The sequence below is a fragment of the Trachemys scripta genome, chromosome 4 (genome assembly GCF_013100865.1).
Source record: "Trachemys scripta elegans isolate TJP31775 chromosome 4, CAS_Tse_1.0, whole genome shotgun sequence".
Lineage (NCBI taxonomy): Eukaryota > Metazoa > Chordata > Testudines > Emydidae > Trachemys > Trachemys scripta.
Genome location: NC_048301.1, coordinates 63765497 through 63785432, shown reverse-complemented (window position 1 = coordinate 63785432; position 19936 = coordinate 63765497). Strand labels below are relative to the sequence as shown.

The window sequence follows — 19936 nt, the reverse complement described above, 5'->3', positions numbered from 1 at the left end:
CCACCCCAGCCCCCCCCCCCCCCCCCCCCCCCCCCCCCCCCCCGGCCGTGTCTCTGCTCCCCACACAGTCCCGGGACGGGTGACACCACCGCCACACCAGGCTGGGCTGGCTATTATACGGCCCTCCACAACCCCTCCTCGCCCCCAGGCTTGCTATGCCACCCCACACAGTCCCTCCTGCAGCCCCCTCCCAGCTGTGCCACCCCACACCCCACACAACCCCTCCCCCACAGTTCCCCCGCGCGGCGCCCAGTCATGCTGCTGCCCCTCATAGCCCCCATCCGTGCCAGCGCCCCCTTCGCCACAGCACACACAGCCCCCTCCACCTCCCAGCCGCGCCACCTCTCCACGCCCCCCAGCCCCGACGGACTAGACCCCCACCTCAGCGTAGCACCACGCACGCAGCCGCGGTTACCTACCGTACCGTGCGTGCTGTGCCGCATTCGCGAGCGACAGAGACCCCGACCAGTGTCCTCCAATGCACCACTGCGCTCAGCGACACAGCGGCGCTCTGCGCAGCAGAAGAGAAGACGAGTGAGCGCAGAGCGGGCGGGAAAGGTCATGTGATTTCCGGGCTCAGGACTATCTAGTTGCCATGGTGTCTCTATGATCCCCGGCTCCTCGCCTTTACTGCAGATGAGCATGCGCAGGAGACTAGCGTGCCATAGCAACCGGATCAGCGACAGTAGCAACCGTAATGGTGAGTCTGTTCAAAGGCGAAGCGGGGAGCTGGGGGAGGGGGCGGTGAGGGGCTGGATGGGGCAAGGGGAGAGGCGGGACCTGGCCGGCTGGGGTGGCTGAGGGAGAGAGGAGGTGACTTGGCTGGCGGGGGCAGCGAGGCGGGATTGAGGAGACCTGGTTGGGGTGGGGGGAAAGGAGGAGCTGGGGGACCTAGTGGGCCCTGGCTAGGGAAGGGGAGGGGAAGGAGAAGGGGCTTGGGGAGCCTGGCTTGGCCATTGGAGCATATTTCACTGAACGTGGCAATGATGGGCCTGACTCCCTGTTTCTGGACACAGAGAGGAGGAGCTTTGCCCCGCCTGTGTTCTGGGCCCTGCCAGGGGCCCGTCTGGCCCCCAGCATAAGTTAGAGCAGTCTCTGTGTTGTTCTAACTTGCTCTCAGCTGCAACAGCATCCTAGAGAGTGTTTTGCAGTCCAGAATAGCCAGAAAGCAACTTGCTGTTGCTGTTCCCCCTTTCTCCTTGACAGACCCCTACAATGGGAGCTGCAAGAGGTGTTGGTGTGGAGTGAACAGCTTGGTAGCAGAGCCAGTCCCTGGAGAGGTATAAATAGACTATAGGGCAACACATAAACTAGCCCACTATCTAGGACCTTGAGGTTATTTCCTGCAATTTTGAACGGTTGTTATAACGAAACAAATAAACCAAAAAAAAGGTTGTGTCTTGGAAAGAGTTCTTCCAGGGCTAGATTAGAATAGCAGGAGCAGATGATCTCATTCGTCATTCTGGAGCTGCTTGAGTGCCAGGAATCACCATCATTAAAATGCTGAATTAATAGATGGTTTAAAGACTATAGTAAATACACAATCTACTTTGACTAGTCTGATTACAGCTCCCTTTCCTATGAAATTCCATGTGGTTTTATTTGACGGAAATGACCAAGAAGAATTAAATGCATAAAAATGAGGATGAAGCCCAGTTATCTATTTTTCCCCTGGGAATATTGCTGTATGTTTTGAAGTTTTGTAAATGTTCTGTAATGATCCCTTGTAAGAAATTATTCCATTGAGGGGGCAGAGCATGGATTATTTAATGTTTTTCTGTTATATTTTACCAGTCCTCTGTGTGTGTGCAGTTTTTTATTTTTTCCTTAGATTATTTGTTGTTGTTCTTGTTCCTGTAACAACAATGTGAGCTGTCAAGGATGACATTTTCAGCCCTTGATTATTTGGCACAATCAGTGGTACAGCATTTTGATTACTTGTCTTTCCTTTCGGCAATCTAACCTCCTTTAACCTGAGTCATTCTGGGAAAGCAGCCAGTTCCCAGGTGAAGGATGCCTGGTATTGGGCTGGTTCATGTGAGATTTACAGCAAGGCTAGTTGGTGCACCATGCCTGGGATCAGTGAAGCCTTCCAGTATAAGAAGGCAGGCTATATTGGTATTCTTGTTGGAGTGAATTTGAACTCACTCCAAGAAATCCTGATCTCTGATCTGTGCTACCCAGATGACCTATTTCCCTGCTTCTGGTTTTCATCCTCACCATCAGCATCAAGCCAGGTGTCAACAGTAGGAGAGGCAGGACAGTTAGGGGTGCAAATCTGAAGAAGTCAGGAAAGAAACTGGTCACTATATTTAAATTATATCACATGGATTATTTAAATTTAAATTCAGTCAGTTTTTAGGCTAGAGTATGGGAAAGAAACTGTACTAGTCATCTTTTTGTTTAATGGTGAGTGATACAGATCAAGCGTTCATGCTGATTTTATTATATCTGTCACCTCCTTTTGAACCAGTTATTTAATATTTATTATTGCTGTAGCATTTGCATGCTGCAATCAAGTTGGGCCCCATGGTGTTAGGACAGATCATGTCCCAAAGAGCTGAAAATCCAAAAGACATGTACTTTTGTTGGCTCATCTGTAGTCCTTCACAGGGATTGATAGAGTTGTGAGATTTAGTGAGGGAAGAAGGGATGCAGTGTTCTTAATTCAAGAATGATTCTCAGCCCTATAATGCTTTTGGTGTTTGATTCAGCTAGTGTGGTGGAACAAATTACCAAATGTCTTTTAGGTGACTGGACATAGATAAAGGCTAGATGGCAGTACCTTAATCTAGATAAGATTGTGTTGATGGTGGAAGGTTGGGGAAGCAAGTGGAAGAATTGGTGAGGTTTATATCTACATCCCCAAATGAAGAAACGTGCCTGCCAGTTGAGACACAAGTTCACAAGTTTGGAATTTTGTTAGATTCTGGATCACATTGACCACTCAGCCGTTTTAGCCATGTGTATGTTCTGTAGTCTGTCAAAAAGCACATGTACTTTCCTTTTGTATCTAGAGCTGCTGTTGTTGTTATCGTTATCATTATTAGTTATTTGTATTACCATAATGCCTAGGAGTCCTAGTCATGACCAGGACCCGGTTGTGCTAGGCTCTGTACAAACACAGAACAAAAAGATGGTCCCTGCCCCAAGGGTCCTACAATCTAACCTTTCTACTATTATACATGCTTTGCCACTTTAAGATTGCACTAGCGTAATATGCTCTACATGGGGGTTACATGATGAGACCATTCAGAAACTAAAGTTAGTGAGAATGGGATGACTCTTGCTGAGTGGAGCATTGGACATAAAGTACATAACACTAGTGTTCTCTGATCTGTTCCGCTACCAGGAAATCTCTCCCTGTGCTGTACTGTACAGTTAAGATCAGCAGAGGTGTTCAAGCTGGAGTCCTCTTGATTTTAAAGTGAAGAAGCAGTTGACAGGTTGTTTTCTCCTCAAGATCCTTGACTCTGAAACATTTCTCCCTCCTTTGTCCTTTAGAGCCTTGATTTTTTTTTTTTTAACTTTTTTTGGGCATGCTACAAAATTTCTTTCTTCACTGGCATTAGGGTAGAAGTAGGTAGAGGATTTAGTGGGGTTTTGCAATGGGCCTCAATATGGTGGCTGAGGTATTGCAGTAAGGTATACCAAGTTTCTACTGTTATTGTGGATCAGTCCATTAAGTGAATATTGTATGGTAGTTTTCACACTTCTTTTTTGAATTGAACACAGTGTGACTTTCAATGATTTGAGGTGCCTAGAAGCATAGGATAGTTAATGGAGAAATCAAAATAAAATAAGAAAATCCCACAGGCTATACCTGACCTTGTGCAGGAAGGACAAAGTTTTCCTCCGTATGTTTCAAAAAGGCTTAGCAAATTTCCACATGGGGAAATCTCTGTGATAAGCATGATCTGCTAAGGGCATTAAGCCAAATTAATCACTAGTATAACTCCTTTGGCTTCAATAGAGATTCACCTGAGATGCAGAGAACTTGGTCCACTAATCCAAGCCCTGTGCTACCCCTGCCTACAGAGAGCAGGCAATATCAAGAAGATGATGTGCTTAGTCTCCCGGGGAAATTGTGCATGTATGTATGTTCAAACTTACTGCACCACCTCTAAAATTGCTGTTGGACGATTCACTGAATGAAATTAAAAGCAGCTTTTGGAAGGGGGTTCAATTTCTGCTTCTTAGGATCAGTTGTAGGAAGAGAGTCCATGGAACTTAAGGGGAAAAAACTAGCTCTGCAATGAACAATTCAGCCAAAAAAAATTATAATGATTCTTCTTTTGATTTGTGTTTAGGCAAAAGCAACAACTATTAAAGAAGCTCTAGCCAGATGGGTAAGTTCAAGAGAAGTATCTGCAGTTGTCTCAGTGGTACTCTGTGGCCTGGATCTCATTTGTAAATAGGATGGCTTCATCCAGTTTGATGAATTCATTACAATAATGTAGAAAAAATAATTTCCTTGAAACATCTGCCGCTAAAAGAAGCTTCATGAAACAATATTATTTTATTAGTATCTCACTGAAATCAATTTCATTTGAACCCCTGTGTGCTATTCTTATTAAATTGTCCTGACCACAAAAGCTCTATTTTAGAGTCTGGCCTAATGCTGTCAGATTGTACATTGACAGAAGATCTGATACTACAAAGAAGTTTTCTCTGCAGGATGTCTTTTGATTTTCTCTGCCTAATTATACCCTGTTCAGTCTTGATCACCTAATTAGAGTTTATCCCTAGCACAAATAATCAAGGATGAAATCCTGGCCCCATTGAAGTCAATTGGAGTTTTGCCATTGACATAGTTGAGCCAAGATTTTATCTGAACAGTACATGAAGAAAAAACTCCCAGAAGTAACTTAAAAAAAAAGTCTGAATTCAAAACTAAGTCTCTGTTTAAAATGTTTTAACAGTGTAAAGGCTAACGATGACTTACATCAGTATCATCCATAAATTTTCCCCCATGTATGCAGATCCATTATCCACTCTGCAAAGTTTAATTGAGCAACAAGTTTACTATATATTATTCTTTTTCAATTAGATTTAGTATAGATATCCATTTTTTGGGATGTGCCTATGGACTAAGTGCCTTCATACTAAGCTAAGAACCCTCTAGAAAGCTCTGTTTGTTGGAGATCACACAGTAGTGATATCAGACAATGGTATGGAAAATAGTCCAGAGACCTGATCCAAAATCCATGGGAATTTTTCCACTGACCTCGGTGTGCTTTGAATCATGGCATAGGTGTGACACATATGCTCAATTCCTTCCAGATTCTAGAGAAGTTATTTATACTGTTTTACTTTCTAGAACAGTGGTTTTCTAACTTTTTTTCTGGCAACCCAGTTGAAGAAAATTGTTGATGCCCACGACCCAACGGAGCTGGGGATGAGGGGTGTGGGAGGGGCTCAGGGCTAGGGCAGAAGGTTGGGGTGCGGGGGTGAGGGCTGCAGGGTGGGGCTGGGAATGAGGGGTTCAGGGTGTGGGTGGGCTCTGGGCTGGGGCAGGGGGTTGGGGTGCAGGAGGGGGTCAGGGCTCTGTGCTGGGGGTGCAAGCTCTGGGGTGGGGCTGGGGATGAGGGGTTTGGGGTGCAGGAAGGGGCTCTGGGTTTTGGGGGGGGCTCAGGGCTGGGGCAGGGGATTGAGGCCCAGGGTTGGGGTGCAGGCTTACCCCGGAAGCGGCCAGCAGCAGGTCCGGCTCCTAGGCGGAGGCGCGCAAGCAGCTCCACGCGTCTCTCACCTGCAGGCACCGCCCCCTTTAGCAGCCAGTGGGAGTGCGGAGCCGGTGCTCGGGGCAGGGACAGCGCACGGAGTCCCGTGCCCCTCTCCCCTACCCCATGCCTAGGAGCCAGTCCTGCTGCTGGCCGCTTCCAGGGCGCTGTGTGGTGTCAGAACAGGTAGGAACTAGCCTGCCTTAACTGGGAAGCAGTGCCAACAGGACTTTTAACGGCCTGGTCGGCGGTGCTCACCAGAGCCGCCGTGACCCAGTGCTTTACATTCCGCGACCCAGTACTGGGTCGCAGCCCACAGTTTGAAAATCACTGTTCTAGTAGGTTCAGGGCTTGGTATGGAGTGTATAGGCACAACCCAAGAGTAGGATAATAGAGCTTTGTTACCATGTTTGGATTTTCAGTTCAGGATACTCCTTTTTCTTAACTATTCTTCTCTGTACTCTCAACCTGTATCCTTGGGAGATGTGATAGAATCTGACTGAGTCCCTCCTGGTTTCAACCTGTTTCTCCTTTTACATGCAAGTTTATTTTGTTTACAATATAAACTCTTCAGAACAGGGACACTGTCAAAATAGCTATGTACATGAACATTCTGAGACTGGGCTAACATCACCATAGCAGCAACAGCAGAAACCTTTTACAGCAAACACCCAGCTATAGCAGTAGAAGGGGGGAAAGAGAGACAGCCTGTGTTTTCTCACACCCCAGGACCTGGCATGTGGACCAAGTGGCCAATATACCTTTCTGGAGGCACTCATGGGAGAGGAAACATGCCAGACTCCCCCCTCCATAAATGCCTACCCAACAGCCCTAGCACATGGCCCAGCATCCCTTTCCAACCTCTCAGGGCACTACATGGGCCTGGAGTTCCTCACAACTCCTGGAGGAGAGTGTGGGGAGAGAGCTGGGCTACCCTATCCTCCATCTGCTCCCCAGAACCTACCCCCAAGACCTAGTACTTGGACCCAGTGGTCCTCCTTCCTCTGGAATAAATGCCTGCTCATGCTTCTAGTATGTAGTTAGTCCAGTAACTCAAGTGGTGAAGGTCTGTGGTTCAAATTGTGGTGCTGATGGCATTTATAACTGCTTGTTGCATGTAATTAAACTTGTTTTTACCTTTTTCCTACCCCCTCCCCACCAAACCCTAGGAAATAACATACCAAAAATTACATTAGAGGGATATTACTTAGGTTGCAAAGTCAAGCACTTGAAAGTTAGGAAATACTAGTTTTTTATGGTTGCCTACACAGCCTAAATCCAGCCCCCTTCTTCATATGCTTTAAGATAGTCTTTATGAAGTGATCACATACTTTTTTCTCATAAGACCCCTGCCTTATTCAGTGCACAGGATCAGACCTCCCAATAGTCTTGGGTTTCATGGGACCTAAGTTCACTCTAAGCTGCGCGGCCGCACAGCAGGCTATAAAGGACCGTGCAGGCATGCAGTCACAGGGGTGTGGGGAGAGGAGAGAGGTAGACGGGGAGGGGAGCAAGTTGGGGCGTGCAGGGCTGCCGCAGGGAGAGGTGCCGCTCCCCTGGCCCCAGAGCTCCTGCTGGTGGGGAGAAGCATCTCTCTCCAAGAGCTGCTGCCATTGGGGAGAGGGCTGGGGGGAGTCCTCTGGCCCCAGCCCTGGGGCAGCCTGCACCTCAAACTTCTCATCCCCGGCCCCACCCCACAGCAGGCACCCCTAGCTGGAGCCCTCACCCCTGCACCCAAACCCTCTGCCCCAGCCCTGAGCCCCCTCTTACACCCCAGAGCCCTCACCCCCAGCCAGAGCCCTCACCCCACCCCAACCCCCTGTCCTGGTCCTGAGCCCGTCCATGCACACTCTGAACCCCCCGGCCCCATCCCCACCACACGTCACCTCCATATTGGTGCACATAACAAAATTCATTCCACACATGGATATAAAAAATTAGAGGAAACATTGCATGGGACTGTCCTGCTTTGACCCCCAAACTCCCAGTCCTGGTTGAAATCGCTCTTGTCCCATAGGGTTGGCTGGGCTTGGCACCCCTCTCTGGTTTGGGCCATCTGATCCTCCATCTCCATCTACAGTGGGGCAGACAGGCCAAACCTGAGCGGTGCTGCAACCTCAAGCACCAGGGACCATAGGCACCAACTTCTGCTGGTGCCGATGGGTGCTCAACCCCGGCCCCGCCCTAACTCCACCCCAGCCCCGCCCCCATTCCAACCCCTTCCCCAAAGTTCCTGCCCCAACTCCGCCCCCTCCCTGCCACATTGGACTCCTTCCCCAAATCCCTGCCTCTTCCCCTCCTCCTCCTCTGAGCACGCCACATTCCCGCTCCTCTCCCTCCCTCCCACAGCTTGTTACGCCGTGAAACAGCTGTTTTGCTGCAGCAAGCGCTATGAGAAGAAGTGGGACGCGGCACGCTCAGGGGAGGAGGCGGAGGTGAGGTGAGCTGGGGTGGGGAATTTGGCTGCCGCTGGTGCAGAGCACCCACCAATTTTTCCCTGTGGGTACTCCAGCCCTGGAGCACCCATGGAGTCTGCGCCTATGCCAGGGACCAGGTCACAACACCAAGAGCAGGGAGCCTAGCACAGGCAGCCCCTTGGGGCAGGAACCATTGCTGCAGCGTGAATGCAGGTCAGGGTCACTCTGCAACACACACCCTGACCCCTCCTCTCCTTCCCCCCGGGGCAGCACCAGTTCTATGTTAGCCATTTCAACTGTTGGGAGGTACGCGAGGTGGAAGCAGAATTAAGTCTACATAAGCATTCATAAATCTGGCATTTCCTAACTTTTGAGTGCTTAACTGCAATGTAAATAATATTCCTTTAATGTTGGGGATCTTTAGTTTAATTCTTTTAGTACCAAAAGTAAATGTTCCTCAGTTTACTGTTTTACCAATTTTGTCTATGCTTTGAGACTTACCGATTTCAGATTATGATTTGAGGCTTTTGTGCCTTACACTTAAACCTTTTGGTAGCTGATTTATCAGTGATCTGGAAACATGCATTCAGGGTTGGGATTACGGTGCCAGAACTATGAGGAGCCCAGATCAATACAATTTAAGTCTGTCTTCCCCTGAAACTGACCTTTAGGGATGTAGTGGAAAGTAGTGCTACTGTTAAGTATACACTTTTGCTGTGTCTGGCTCCTAATTCAGACTGAAATGAATAGGTGTAAAGAGCAGAGATGCTAAGGGAAACAACTGAGTTTGCTGGAGACTTGAATCCTGAATCTGATCCAGGGCTCCTCCCTGTATTTTTTTTTTTTTAAATACATGCATTGATAAGCATTTTAATATCCTGGAAATAAGCAAGTCTTCTCTTTCTTCTTTTCCTTTAAATTAAGTGTGTGTGTGTGTAATTCAGATGAACAACAACAAACAAGATTTCAAACCCTTTTTCTTCTGTTTTCTTGAAGATTAGGGATAATTTTTATAACAAGTGCAGATTCCAATCAGTGTCTCATTTTTTTGCCCTTTCTTTTCCTTCTTTGTTTTCCTCAGGAGGAAAAAAACGGCCAGAAGGCATCGGAGGCCAAGGAGGTGAAACTATATGCCCAAGTTCCTCCTGTAGAGAAGATGGATGCATCTCTGTCCACACTTGTTAACTGCGAGTAAGTTCTGTTAAACAAACAAACAAACCTGGAAATAGTCCATTTTTAATCATTGCTTCTGTTTTTTTGAAGTCTAGGTTTTCTCTCCCCCTACATCTACCTCTAGATGTGAGCAAAATATCTCTTCAGTCCAACGCCACTCCTTTCTCCTAAGCTCTGTTCTTTCTCCCATAGAAACATACTGATGCTCTTCTGCTTAGTAATATCATTGCCACTTACTTGAGAAGACAGAACTTAGTTCCCTCAGACATTAACGCAAACTCAGTGTTAATACCAGTCCATTGAATGGCTGGTAGACGGCATTGAAGTGAATAATTTCTGTCCCATGTCTGGAGTCCACCAGGCTGTGGACGAGCATGTGGTCCCTTTAGAGACTCCTGCACTGTTGTGGCTGCGTAACCTCTTTGTGTGAAATTGTGAGCCGAAGTCTACACCACCACATCCAGATGCTCAGGCCTTCTCTAGGAACTGCTGTTCAGAAATAAAAGTCTCGAGGTTCAATCTCATATGGTAATAGTACCGAAATTCATTTGCTGCAGTATTACTTTCTTAACAGCATAATGACTGACTGGTCCTGAGGTCCTGGGTCTCCACAGGACTAGAAATCCTAGTATTAGGGCCCAGAGCATCCATGACAGCTCATAGTGCTACTGTTCCTGGCATTGCTCTTGACCAAAATATCTCCAAGAGAAACACTGTAATGTTAGCTCCATCTGAATGAGGAAAGAGGAGGACAAAATAGAGCTAATTGGTAGTGTCAGAAAGAAAAGTTTGGGAAATATTGTAACCTGTCTTTGGTTTGAGCCAGGCACACAAAGGAGGATGCCACACATATGTTATAAAATTGGTGGTGGAATCCCAAAAAAGTGAAATTTAAATCTTACAGAGATGCGTGATTTGAGGAGAACAGGACTGTGCATGTATCCAGAGGTTTACTACATAATAAGAGAAGAGTAAAATGTGATTTCATTCTAACAAAATGTTATTTGTAAGAGGGCCGCCTTCTGATTCAGTGATTCCTGTTGCACTGTTAATATAAGCTGTTAATTATTCTTGCTTTTAAAGGAAGTTGTCTCTGTCTACAAACTGCATTGAAAAAATCGCCAACCTGAACGGCCTAAGTAAGTGATATGTCAATGACTGATTGTGTTTATATTCCAGCTGCTTGGATTAGATATGTTCCATAGCATGTGACACATGGCCAACTATTGACATCCTGTTCTGATATCACCTTCCATTCCCCCTCTTCCAAAAAAAATAAATAAATAAAGGGGACTCACCAGGAAGGTGGAAGACTTTGATTCCAGTCCCCATTTCACAAGAAGCAAAATGGGGATTTGAACCTACATCTTCGTTGAGTGCTTTAACCAATGGGCCATTGGCTATAAGGAGGTACTGTTGCCTCCATTTTCCTTAAGAAAGTGCTGACCTGGCTGAGGCAACTAACTCTATGAGAGAGTTCAGGACTGTAAATTCTGAGTGGTGGGGAGATGCCTCCCTCCAGCCTGGACTTATGTGCCTAGCTCCCTTTGAGGGGTGAGGCTTAGGCCAGGTTGAATCATTTAATTGTGTTTTATTTAATGTCATTGGGGAAAATCTTGCTTCCTACAAAGTCTGGGATTTCTGAGTACAAGAGTATTTAAGGAGTAATATTTTCCCCAATTGGACATCATTTCAGGTAACATCAGTTCACCAATTTTATATTTTAAGGTTTATAATAACTGAACAGATACTCAAAAGGCCAATGTTACGTGCTTTTGGAAAAGTATCCATAGTTTCTAATCATGGTTCAAAGAACATGAGGATAATTTGGCTAGATCAGAGGTAGGCAACCTATGGCACGTGTGCCGAAGGCGGCATGTGAGCTGATTTTCAGTGGCACTCACACTGCCCAGGTCCTGGCCACCCATCTGGGGAGCTCTGCATTTTAATTTAATTTTAAATGAAGCTTCTTAAACATTTTTAAAACCTTATTTACTTTACATACAACAATAGTTATATATTATAGACTTATAGAAAGATACCTTCTAAAAACGTTAAAATGTATTACTGGCATGCGAAACTTTAAATTAGAGTGAATAAATGAAGACTCGGCACACCACTTCTGAAAGGTTGCCGACCCCTGGGCTAGATCAAGAGTCTTTTTCCAGGGGATGGGGAGTTTGGGAAATTCAAGGTAACATGGTTCCAATAGGCTTCAGGTTTACTGTATTTTGAGTGGCATTTACTTTTTCCCTTCCAAAGACGTCACCTAACTGTCTTTTGACATTACACCCTATCGTATTCTTCACACAAGAAAGTAATGTGTCCAGGACTTGCACAGATCCTGGGATTTCATTAAGAATTCCAATTACACTTGAATTTCTTCATGAATGTCCATCTATTTCCCCTTCTCTTCTACCTCCTGTATATAGGTCTTCTGTGATCACAACCTTCCTTTAATTACAGGTGTGACGGGCCAGGACAGGTCACTGTTGACCAACCCAAAGCCCATCCCAGCCACTCTAAACAGCTGATGTGCTTTCTCTGCAGCACCCATTGGTTCTTGAGTGGAATATTCATTTGCTTCATCATTAAATAGTACATACTGTATTTTTCATCATTGTGCAAACAGGAGAAAAACAAGATCATTAGGTAATTAATGCCTAGTTCAAATGCACACGGTGAGAAAGGGCTTGAAATAGCCATGGAAACTACTGATTAGAGATTCATCTAACTAGACATTATAGAATGATTTTGTGCATGCATATATCTGGAAGAACAGCTGGAAATGAAGTTTCACAAAAAAGAGTCTTTGTGATAGCTTCAGATGTTCGGGCACATCACAAGAACAATTTGTAGCTGAACAGGTATAGGCAATTTGAAAATAAATCTCATCAGTGTGTCTGTATTGCTACTAGAATCTCACGGGCCAAAATAGTTGACCTCTTTCTAATCAGACACTGGTTGCTATAAAGTAACAGCAGGTATTGCCTCCTATTCAGGAATTGAGTCTGCATCCTTAGAAAGATCAGGACCAAAAATTTAATCTTGCTTCATGCACATGAGCACTAGAACGGCAGCCTGTTTTGCCTGTTCACATCCCTACCTGGACTGGATGTGAACAGGCAGCCTACAGATGAAAAACTTTCTAATACCCATACTTGAGCCATCAACTCCACCCATTCATTACAATCTATATATAGAACAGTATGTAGTTTGCTTCTGATATGTCATTCTTCCTTAATATAGCCTGTTCAGAATATAAACCTCTCTTGTCTGTGGTATGCAGTATGTTGTCAGATTTCCAACAGCTCTTTACATTTTAAGCACCAGTCATTTGTTAATAAGAAGCTCTTCTCCCTCCATTGCAGAAAACTTGCGGATTCTTTCATTGGGGAGAAACAACATAAAGAACCTGAATGGGCTGGTACGTCCCTTTTTGGAGTTTACATTTATTAAAATTAGCAATGAAGTGCTACATAATTCTTGCATCAAGGCATAGGGGAAGAGTGTTTTACCTACCCTTGCATCTCTAGTCACATAATTCAACCTTAGTGCCTAACAATTTATTTTGTTTTCTTCTGCTGCCATCTTTGCACCTTCCTACATGTTGCTCATGATGCTTGGAGCAGTCTCCCATTTCCCTTGTGCCAGTCAACCACCCTCTCTTCACTGAAATCTCTCCTTCAAATGCCCTCCCTCTTTACAGACTTTAAATGCTAATCCACCAAATAAAACATTTAAATCCCCCAATAAGCTTAAGAGGAACATTTTTCTTTTTAAATATGCATTATCTGCTACCCTTATTGTCTCACTCAGCCAACTTTCCCAGAATCTTTTGCTATTGCTTTTGTTGTTTTTCTAACCTGGGATATGATCTTGTAAGGCCTTCCACACACAATTCCCATAACATGAGATTCTGCACACAAGAGTGAGCTCTTAGATTGTAAGATCCATTGGTAAAAAATGCAGATTCTCTATCTATGTAAAGCACCATAAACTCCAGTTTCAGAGTAGCAGCCGTGTTAGTCTGTATCCGCAAAAAGAACAGGAGTACTTGTGGCACCTTAGAGACTAACCAATTTATTAGAGCATAAGCTTTCGTGGACTACAGCCCACTTCTTCGGTGGGCTGTAGTCCACGAAAGCTTATGCTCTAATAAATTGGTTAGTCTCTAAGGTGCCACAAGTACTCCTGTTCTTTTTATAAACTCCAGTGGCATTATATGAATTATAACTTCTACTCCCTTTGCTTATATGAATCTCATCTCTCGCCAGAAGGTGCTTTTGGTATTGTGGTCAATCACTGCACACATTGGCCTGCCTATAAACCACATTGTGACTTTCTACCCATCAGAAGGGTGATTGGCACACTGAACAATGGGATAAAAGGCATGTGGCAAAGAGGCAAGGGTAGAAATATATATAACAAGGCAAAGATCTAGAGGAGAAGAAGCAGATCAGGGTCAATTTTATTACCTTTCTGTTAAGATGTCTGTATAATTAAAACCAAAGAAATAAAGGAAAGAGTTTGTTCTTCAAGAGCTTCTGTGCATTCCTGCTTGCAGGATATGGCATTTCCAGGCAGTTCCTCCACTCAACACCAGGGCTGCTGTATCCCACAGGTGTGAATGCACAGCGGCGACTCTGAAGGAACAACAGTTATGGTTGTTTCTTTCTTCTCTTGCTGGAGGATTGCTGAGGATAGAAAGTGAAATTTGAAACCTGCAGATATAAGCATGCACTTGTCTGAAACTATGCAATCCCTTATATTACATACTAAACCCTCTAAAACAATTGATGAACTGCAGTCGTCTAGCACTGTAGAACTCACGGCATGCAGCTAAAATAACTCCTTTCTCTCCATATGCCTTGAGTAGAACTCTGCTCAGATGTTCAATATATCTTGCTCGTGTCTTAATTTATTTTTCTAAACAAGCTGAGAGATGTATTTCAAAACTTGGGATTTTCTTTCCTTGAAGTTTTGTCATCCAGAATTAGGAACCTGCTTAAAAGAAAACAAGGAATATTGAAAGATATGGTTCTGTTTGTTGTGTGACATAGCATCTGGAGGGGAGAAAGGGAGCAGAGATAATCTGGGAAATATAGGAAGACTTACTCTCACTTTTCTGAGAGGTGTTATCATTTTCCAGGAGGCAGTTGGAGATACATTAGAGGAACTGTGGATCTCATACAATTTAATTGAGAAGCTGAAGGGCATCCATGTCATGAAGAAGCTGAAGATTCTCTATATGTCCAATAATTTGGTGAAAGATTGGGGTAAGCCTAGGCTCCTAGTTTCTCTTCTGAAGTTTCTTAAGTATGGTGAGTGTGCATCAGCTGAGACAGCTTGGGTCAAAGTGAGGAAACTGGCTCCTAAGGTTCTGAGTGGGCAAGTTTAGCATGGAGACTGCAGAGATGAACAAGCTGTTCAGATTGCCTGCTCATACCAGAGAATGTAAAAAATAGTGAGAAAGTCTGTTTATTCAACTTCTGTGTCATGTGGGGTTTGTTCTTTGAACTATGTATCTGACTCATTGCTTTTATCATCTTATCACCTGCATTCTTCATCCAGGTACCCAATTCGTACCCAATATATCCATATCCTTCCTCACCTAAAAACATCCTGGCTGTATCTGTGCAGGTATTGAAAGGCAGCCTTGGTGCAGATGTGCTTTTTGTGTTCCACAGTCTATTTCTAACATCTTCTTTTGTGATTGCAGCAGAGTTTGTGAGACTGGCGGACTTGCCATTACTGGAGGATCTGGTGTTTGTGGGCAATCCACTGGAAGAGAAATACTCTGCCGATCAGCAGAGCAGCTGGGTTGAGGAAGCAACCAAACGAGTGCCTAGGCTGAAAAAACTAGATGGTGAGCTTTAAGCAGCAGCTGGGTGGCATTTATTATACAAGATCTTTTGCTTAGTGTAATGAGAACAGTAGGGTATTGGCTCAGCACCTCAAAAGTACAACTGTGAGATCTGGAGGAGGGTGGGACCCAACTCAATGAGCAGCATTCTTCCTTTCAACACTTACTCTATTATGTGTTCACCTCTGCACAAGCAAAATTGTTCAGCCATAGCCTCAACTTCTTCTGAGAGTGGATTTTCAAGTGTTTGAAAGAGGGTGAGTGCTATGGAGCTCCTCTGAATTGGCTTCAGCCTTCAAAGTGACTTCATTTACAACAAAGCCTATTTCAAATTGGACCTGTCACTTTGCATCATTAGTGCTTCAGAGAGGGTCTTGCTCTGATGTGTTGAACTAGTATCCAGTCAAAGTACTCATAACAGCAAAATTTAGAGGTGAACTGAAATGTGTTTTGATTTTTTGATAGATAATATTCGTTAAGATTTGAAATCTCTTGTGGAATTCACATGTTGACTTAATGATGAGACCCCAGTAATATAAGTGGATTTATCTCCTAACACCCATATTCAGGATTCTGAATATTCCCACAAGAGATGGTGAGAGGGAAAACACCTAGATCGTAGCAATGCGGGATGTTCTTTACCTTGATTCTAGGGCTAGGGATGTCATCAGCTCTTTCAGGGGAGACCCAGAATTCCAAGCTCTTGTCCTGGCAGGTAATAAAAGGGGAAATGATTTTCAAATATTGTGTTTTGTTTTTAAGCTTATTTAAAATTTTATGTTAATGGCTGATGATCATAAATCTTTCTGGTATTTATTTAAAAAGCAGCTCACTTCTCCTTTAAGGCAAATCTAAAGAGCTTCTCTGTTTGAATGGCTTCTAAAGGATGGAGAGTAGTTTGGATAATAGTGGACAGCAAGTGGGAGAAGTGGGCAGGGTGGGTAGCAGCTGGGAAGTGAGTGGTGAAAGCAGCAGTAGGAGAGGCAGGCAGGCAAATGAGTGAAGAATACAGTATCAGTGTTGGGAGCAGAGGATGAGAAGTCAGAGCCTGAATTATTGAAGAGGTGGGAGGAAAGAGGACACTGAGACATGGCCAGAGAGAAATGTTGATATGAAGGATGAGCTGGAGCAACAGGTGCTGTGTGAGAAGATTAGACAGCTGAATAGAGAAGCTGGTATGAGGCATGTATTTGTATGATCAAAGGGGTAACCCTTGTTTACATAACGACACCAGTGCACTGTTAGAGTGGCACACACCAAGATTTAAGAGTTAATCTGTGTTCCTCGTACCCTGTCAGCACGAGATCATGTACCTCCAAGAAGAAGGTGTGCAGCTCTCCTCTTGGGGTGGCTGCATTGTGGTGTCTCACCACTAACACTGTGCTTTCTCCAATGACCCAGTTGGGCAGAACGCTGACCCACTCATTATTGGTAGGCCATGCTTTAATATACTGTAGTCCCTGCTACCCAAGAAATGGGAGCAACAGCATAGAAGAGAGCTCTTAAGCTAAGGCCTGGGGTAGTGAAGGGAGAACCAACAGTTCGAATCAGGAAGGGAGGGGGATATTCAGACACATAGGAAGCTTGATTCGTTGTCTTCAGTTAAAAAGCAGTGGCAAAAGGCTGTTTTGCTGGTGGCGGCTTAAACTTGTTCTTGCTTCTCCTCTGCACTCCTAGTTGACTAGCATTAGTAGTGGGTACTGCATCAGTGAGTCTTAGCAGACATTTTCTCTCTCTGTTTTAGGTGTCCCGGTTATTAAACAAGAAGAAGGTGAAGAAGGAGAAAACTAACACAACTCTTTCTTGTGTGGTATTATATTATTTAAGTTTCTTCAGAGCAATTCAGCACACAAAACTTTTGTATAAATGTTTGTTTCAAAGAAAATCTATGGACAAATTTTTTTTTTAACTAACTCATCTCCATACTCTCCTTTCCTCACCCAAAGAGTTAATTACCAAAACATGGGGACACTAACTTTGTACATTTCATGTGCTCTTCTGTGAGGACTATTGAAAGTGAGATTGTCTGTCTGATTAATGTAATGAGAGACCTTAACTAAAACTACATACTGATTTTTATCCCAATTAGTGATGATTGTAGATCTGTCTTTCTGGTTATGATAGAACCGTTTTTCTTGTTAACTGTGCAGCTGAACTTTTTTTTTTTTTTTTAAATCATTTGAAACAGAGAAACAGAACAACAGTGTTTTGTTTTACACACTCTTTGCAGGCTAGGCTTTTTGTTATTTTTTAATACTGTCACAGGTAGAAACAGTTACTAACTGTAACTGGTTCTTCGAGATGTGATGCAGATGTGTGTGCGCACTCAGCGCGGAGTCTTTTGCCTAGCAGTACCTGTAGAGGGACAGCATTTGCGTCTTGTGGCTGTGGGCCCTCCCCATGCTATATGAGGCGGAGCCATCCCGACCCCCCTCAGTTCCTTCGCACCAAAAGCCTATGAGAGGAGACTCCGATGCAGAGGGAATAGAGGGTGGGTCGTAGAATACACGCCTGCATTACATCTCGAAGAACCACACTTACAGTAAGTAATCATTTCTTCTTCTTCAAATGGATGCAGACATGTATTCTGCTTTGGTGACTTCTAAGCAAGCACCCCAATCTGGAACCAGGGCTTGGAGTCTACTGCAGTAGGGATTGTTTTTAAATCTTCCACCCTTCTGAGGCCTTTGTTCCCTTTGGAAGATGCAGTAGTAGCATAATGGCCCATAAATGTATGTGTGGACAACCACGTGGCCACCCTGCAAATGTCCACTATGGAAATGTCACTGAGGAATGCTATGGACAGCACTTGCACCTTCATGGAGTGAGCCCGTATCCACGGAGGAGGTGTAGCCGAAGCTATCTCATACTCAGTCTTGATACAGCATGTTATCCATCTAGAGATGGTCTGTGTTGAGACCACTTGCCCCTTCATGAAGGCTGCATGTGACATGAACAGGCAAGGTGAAGTATGAACCGGTGGTCCTGTCGAGATAAAAGGCTAGACATCGCCTGACATCCAGAGAATGGAGATGCAGTTCTTCTGGGGAAGAGTGCGACTTAGGAAAAAACACAGACAGTGAGAAGGAACTGAAGGGGGTTGGGCAGTGCCACCTCATATAGTCAGGGGAGGGGCCACGGTCACAAGGTGCATACGCTGTCCCTCTACAAGTACTGCTCAGCAGAAGTCTGTGGTCCAGCGTGCTAGGCACACACACACCGAAGTGGAATACACGTCTGCATTTACTCAAAGAAGAATCACTACTCCTCAACACTTCAAGAATGTGTGAGGCTGTCTTTTCTGCCCTTCTGAGCTCTGCCAGTTATCTGTAGTTTGGTAGGCCCAGTAATTGTCATGGGCTCATGTTAGAAAAGGCAGTGAATGGTCTAATGATCTCCTGTCATCATTAGCAATGGCACGTATAACTGATCATCTTGAACTGCACTGGAACTCAAAACTTCATTACTCAGAAGGCCACAACTACCTTTTGATATATTTGTTTTTAAATGAAGCAATGGAAACTCTTTGCATAGTTTTTGGTGGAATTTAAGTACTTATTGTTTTTTTCTTTACATTGTTATAAGAAATTAGGCACTTTAGATTTGAATACATAGACTTTTACTAGCCAATAGCTGACTTGTGGTACTAGCCGGAGCATGACTTTTTTTTTAGCTGACTGATTAATGTAGTCCTTCACAGCTCTGGAATATTCTACTAAACTAAGGAGGTTGATAGCTGTTCAGAAACAAACAAATGTACAAAAGACCTGGACTTGAAGGTATTTTTATAAGCTTTGATGGGGTGGTATGCATTTGTTTCTAAAGCACAGATGTAGGCAGCTGAATGAAAGGTTTAGGTAGCTGCTGGGGAAAGGACAGAAGAGATTAGAAGTAGGAATTGGAAAATAAATATTGATAAAGAGCTAAATTGCTTTGCCACATGGTGACATCTTAGTGAAGTCCCCAGATGTGACAAGTAAATCCTTTTTAAATGAAATGATGATTAGAGAAAGCACCATTGACCCCTAGAAAATGCATAAAATGACCTAAACAGGCCTTTTATCAGCTCAGATTGCTAAAGTTCTGGGTTTACTTTCCTATTCCTGGTACCAATTCAGTTTAATCAAATTAAAATGGCAGCAATGAGCATATTGCTGTATGAGGAGCAGAATGAGTGTGGGAGAGAAGTAGAACTTCACTCGTAATTTGTCTTGTGTTTCTAAAGCTGAAGCTGTGGTTGGATTTTTGGAATCCATGCTCAAAGGTAGGAAAGTGGTGATGCAGTTGGCCCCAGGCAACAGCAGTATTCAGCTCCTGTTATGGTAGGCAGTACCATTACTTTCCCCCAGTCTAACTCGGGTAGAGTTCCAGCTCTGACAATCAATTTCTAAGGCCTTGGCTACACTTACCCGCTAGTTCGACAGCTGGAAATCGAACTTCTGGGTTCGACTTATCGCGTCTAGTCTGGACGCGATAAGTCGAACCCGGAAGTGCTCGCCGTCGACTGCGGTACTCCAGCTCGCCGAGAGGAGTACCGCGGAGTCGACGGGGGAGCCTGCCTGCCGCGTGTGGACCAAGGTAAGTTCGAACTAATTCGAACTAAGGTACTTCGAACTTCAGCTACGTTATTCACGTAGCTGAAGTTGCGTACCTTAGTTCGAATTAGGGGGGTAGTGTAGACCTGGCCTAAGGGACCAGTGTGAAGTAGAAGACTACAGGCAAAGTAATTCAATGCTATTAACTTATTTATAGCTACTCTG

General features: G+C 44.5%; 1 protein-coding gene across 2 annotated transcripts; it reads left to right on the top strand.

Annotated features, from left to right (window-relative positions):
• Nucleotides 1-588: 588 nt before the first annotated feature.
• DNAL1 (dynein axonemal light chain 1) lies at nucleotides 589-19563 on the top strand. Of its 2 annotated transcripts, XM_034769221.1 has the most exons (8): nucleotides 590-700; nucleotides 4311-4349; nucleotides 9219-9328; nucleotides 10394-10449; nucleotides 12682-12737; nucleotides 14463-14589; nucleotides 15033-15179; nucleotides 16921-19563. In XM_034769221.1, exons 1-8 carry the CDS (start codon nucleotides 698-700, stop codon nucleotides 16965-16967), a joined length of 585 nt encoding a protein of 194 aa, XP_034625112.1. In that variant the 5' UTR covers nucleotides 590-697; the 3' UTR covers nucleotides 16968-19563. The 2 variants fall into 2 exon arrangements, with proteins under 2 accessions (XP_034625113.1, XP_034625112.1); XM_034769222.1 differs by lacking the exon at nucleotides 4311-4349 and having other exon boundaries at nucleotides 589-700.
• The last annotated feature ends 373 nt before the right edge of the window (nucleotides 19564-19936 follow it).

Bases quoted from the DNA above. Each gene is read 5' to 3' on its own strand.
- DNAL1 (XM_034769221.1), top strand. The intron at 9,329-10,393 runs GTAAGTTCTGTT...TTGCTTTTAAAG, and splicing joins TCCACACTTGTTAACTGCGA to GAAGTTGTCTCTGTCTACAA. The intron at 12,738-14,462 runs GTACGTCCCTTT...ATCATTTTCCAG, and splicing joins TAAAGAACCTGAATGGGCTG to GAGGCAGTTGGAGATACATT.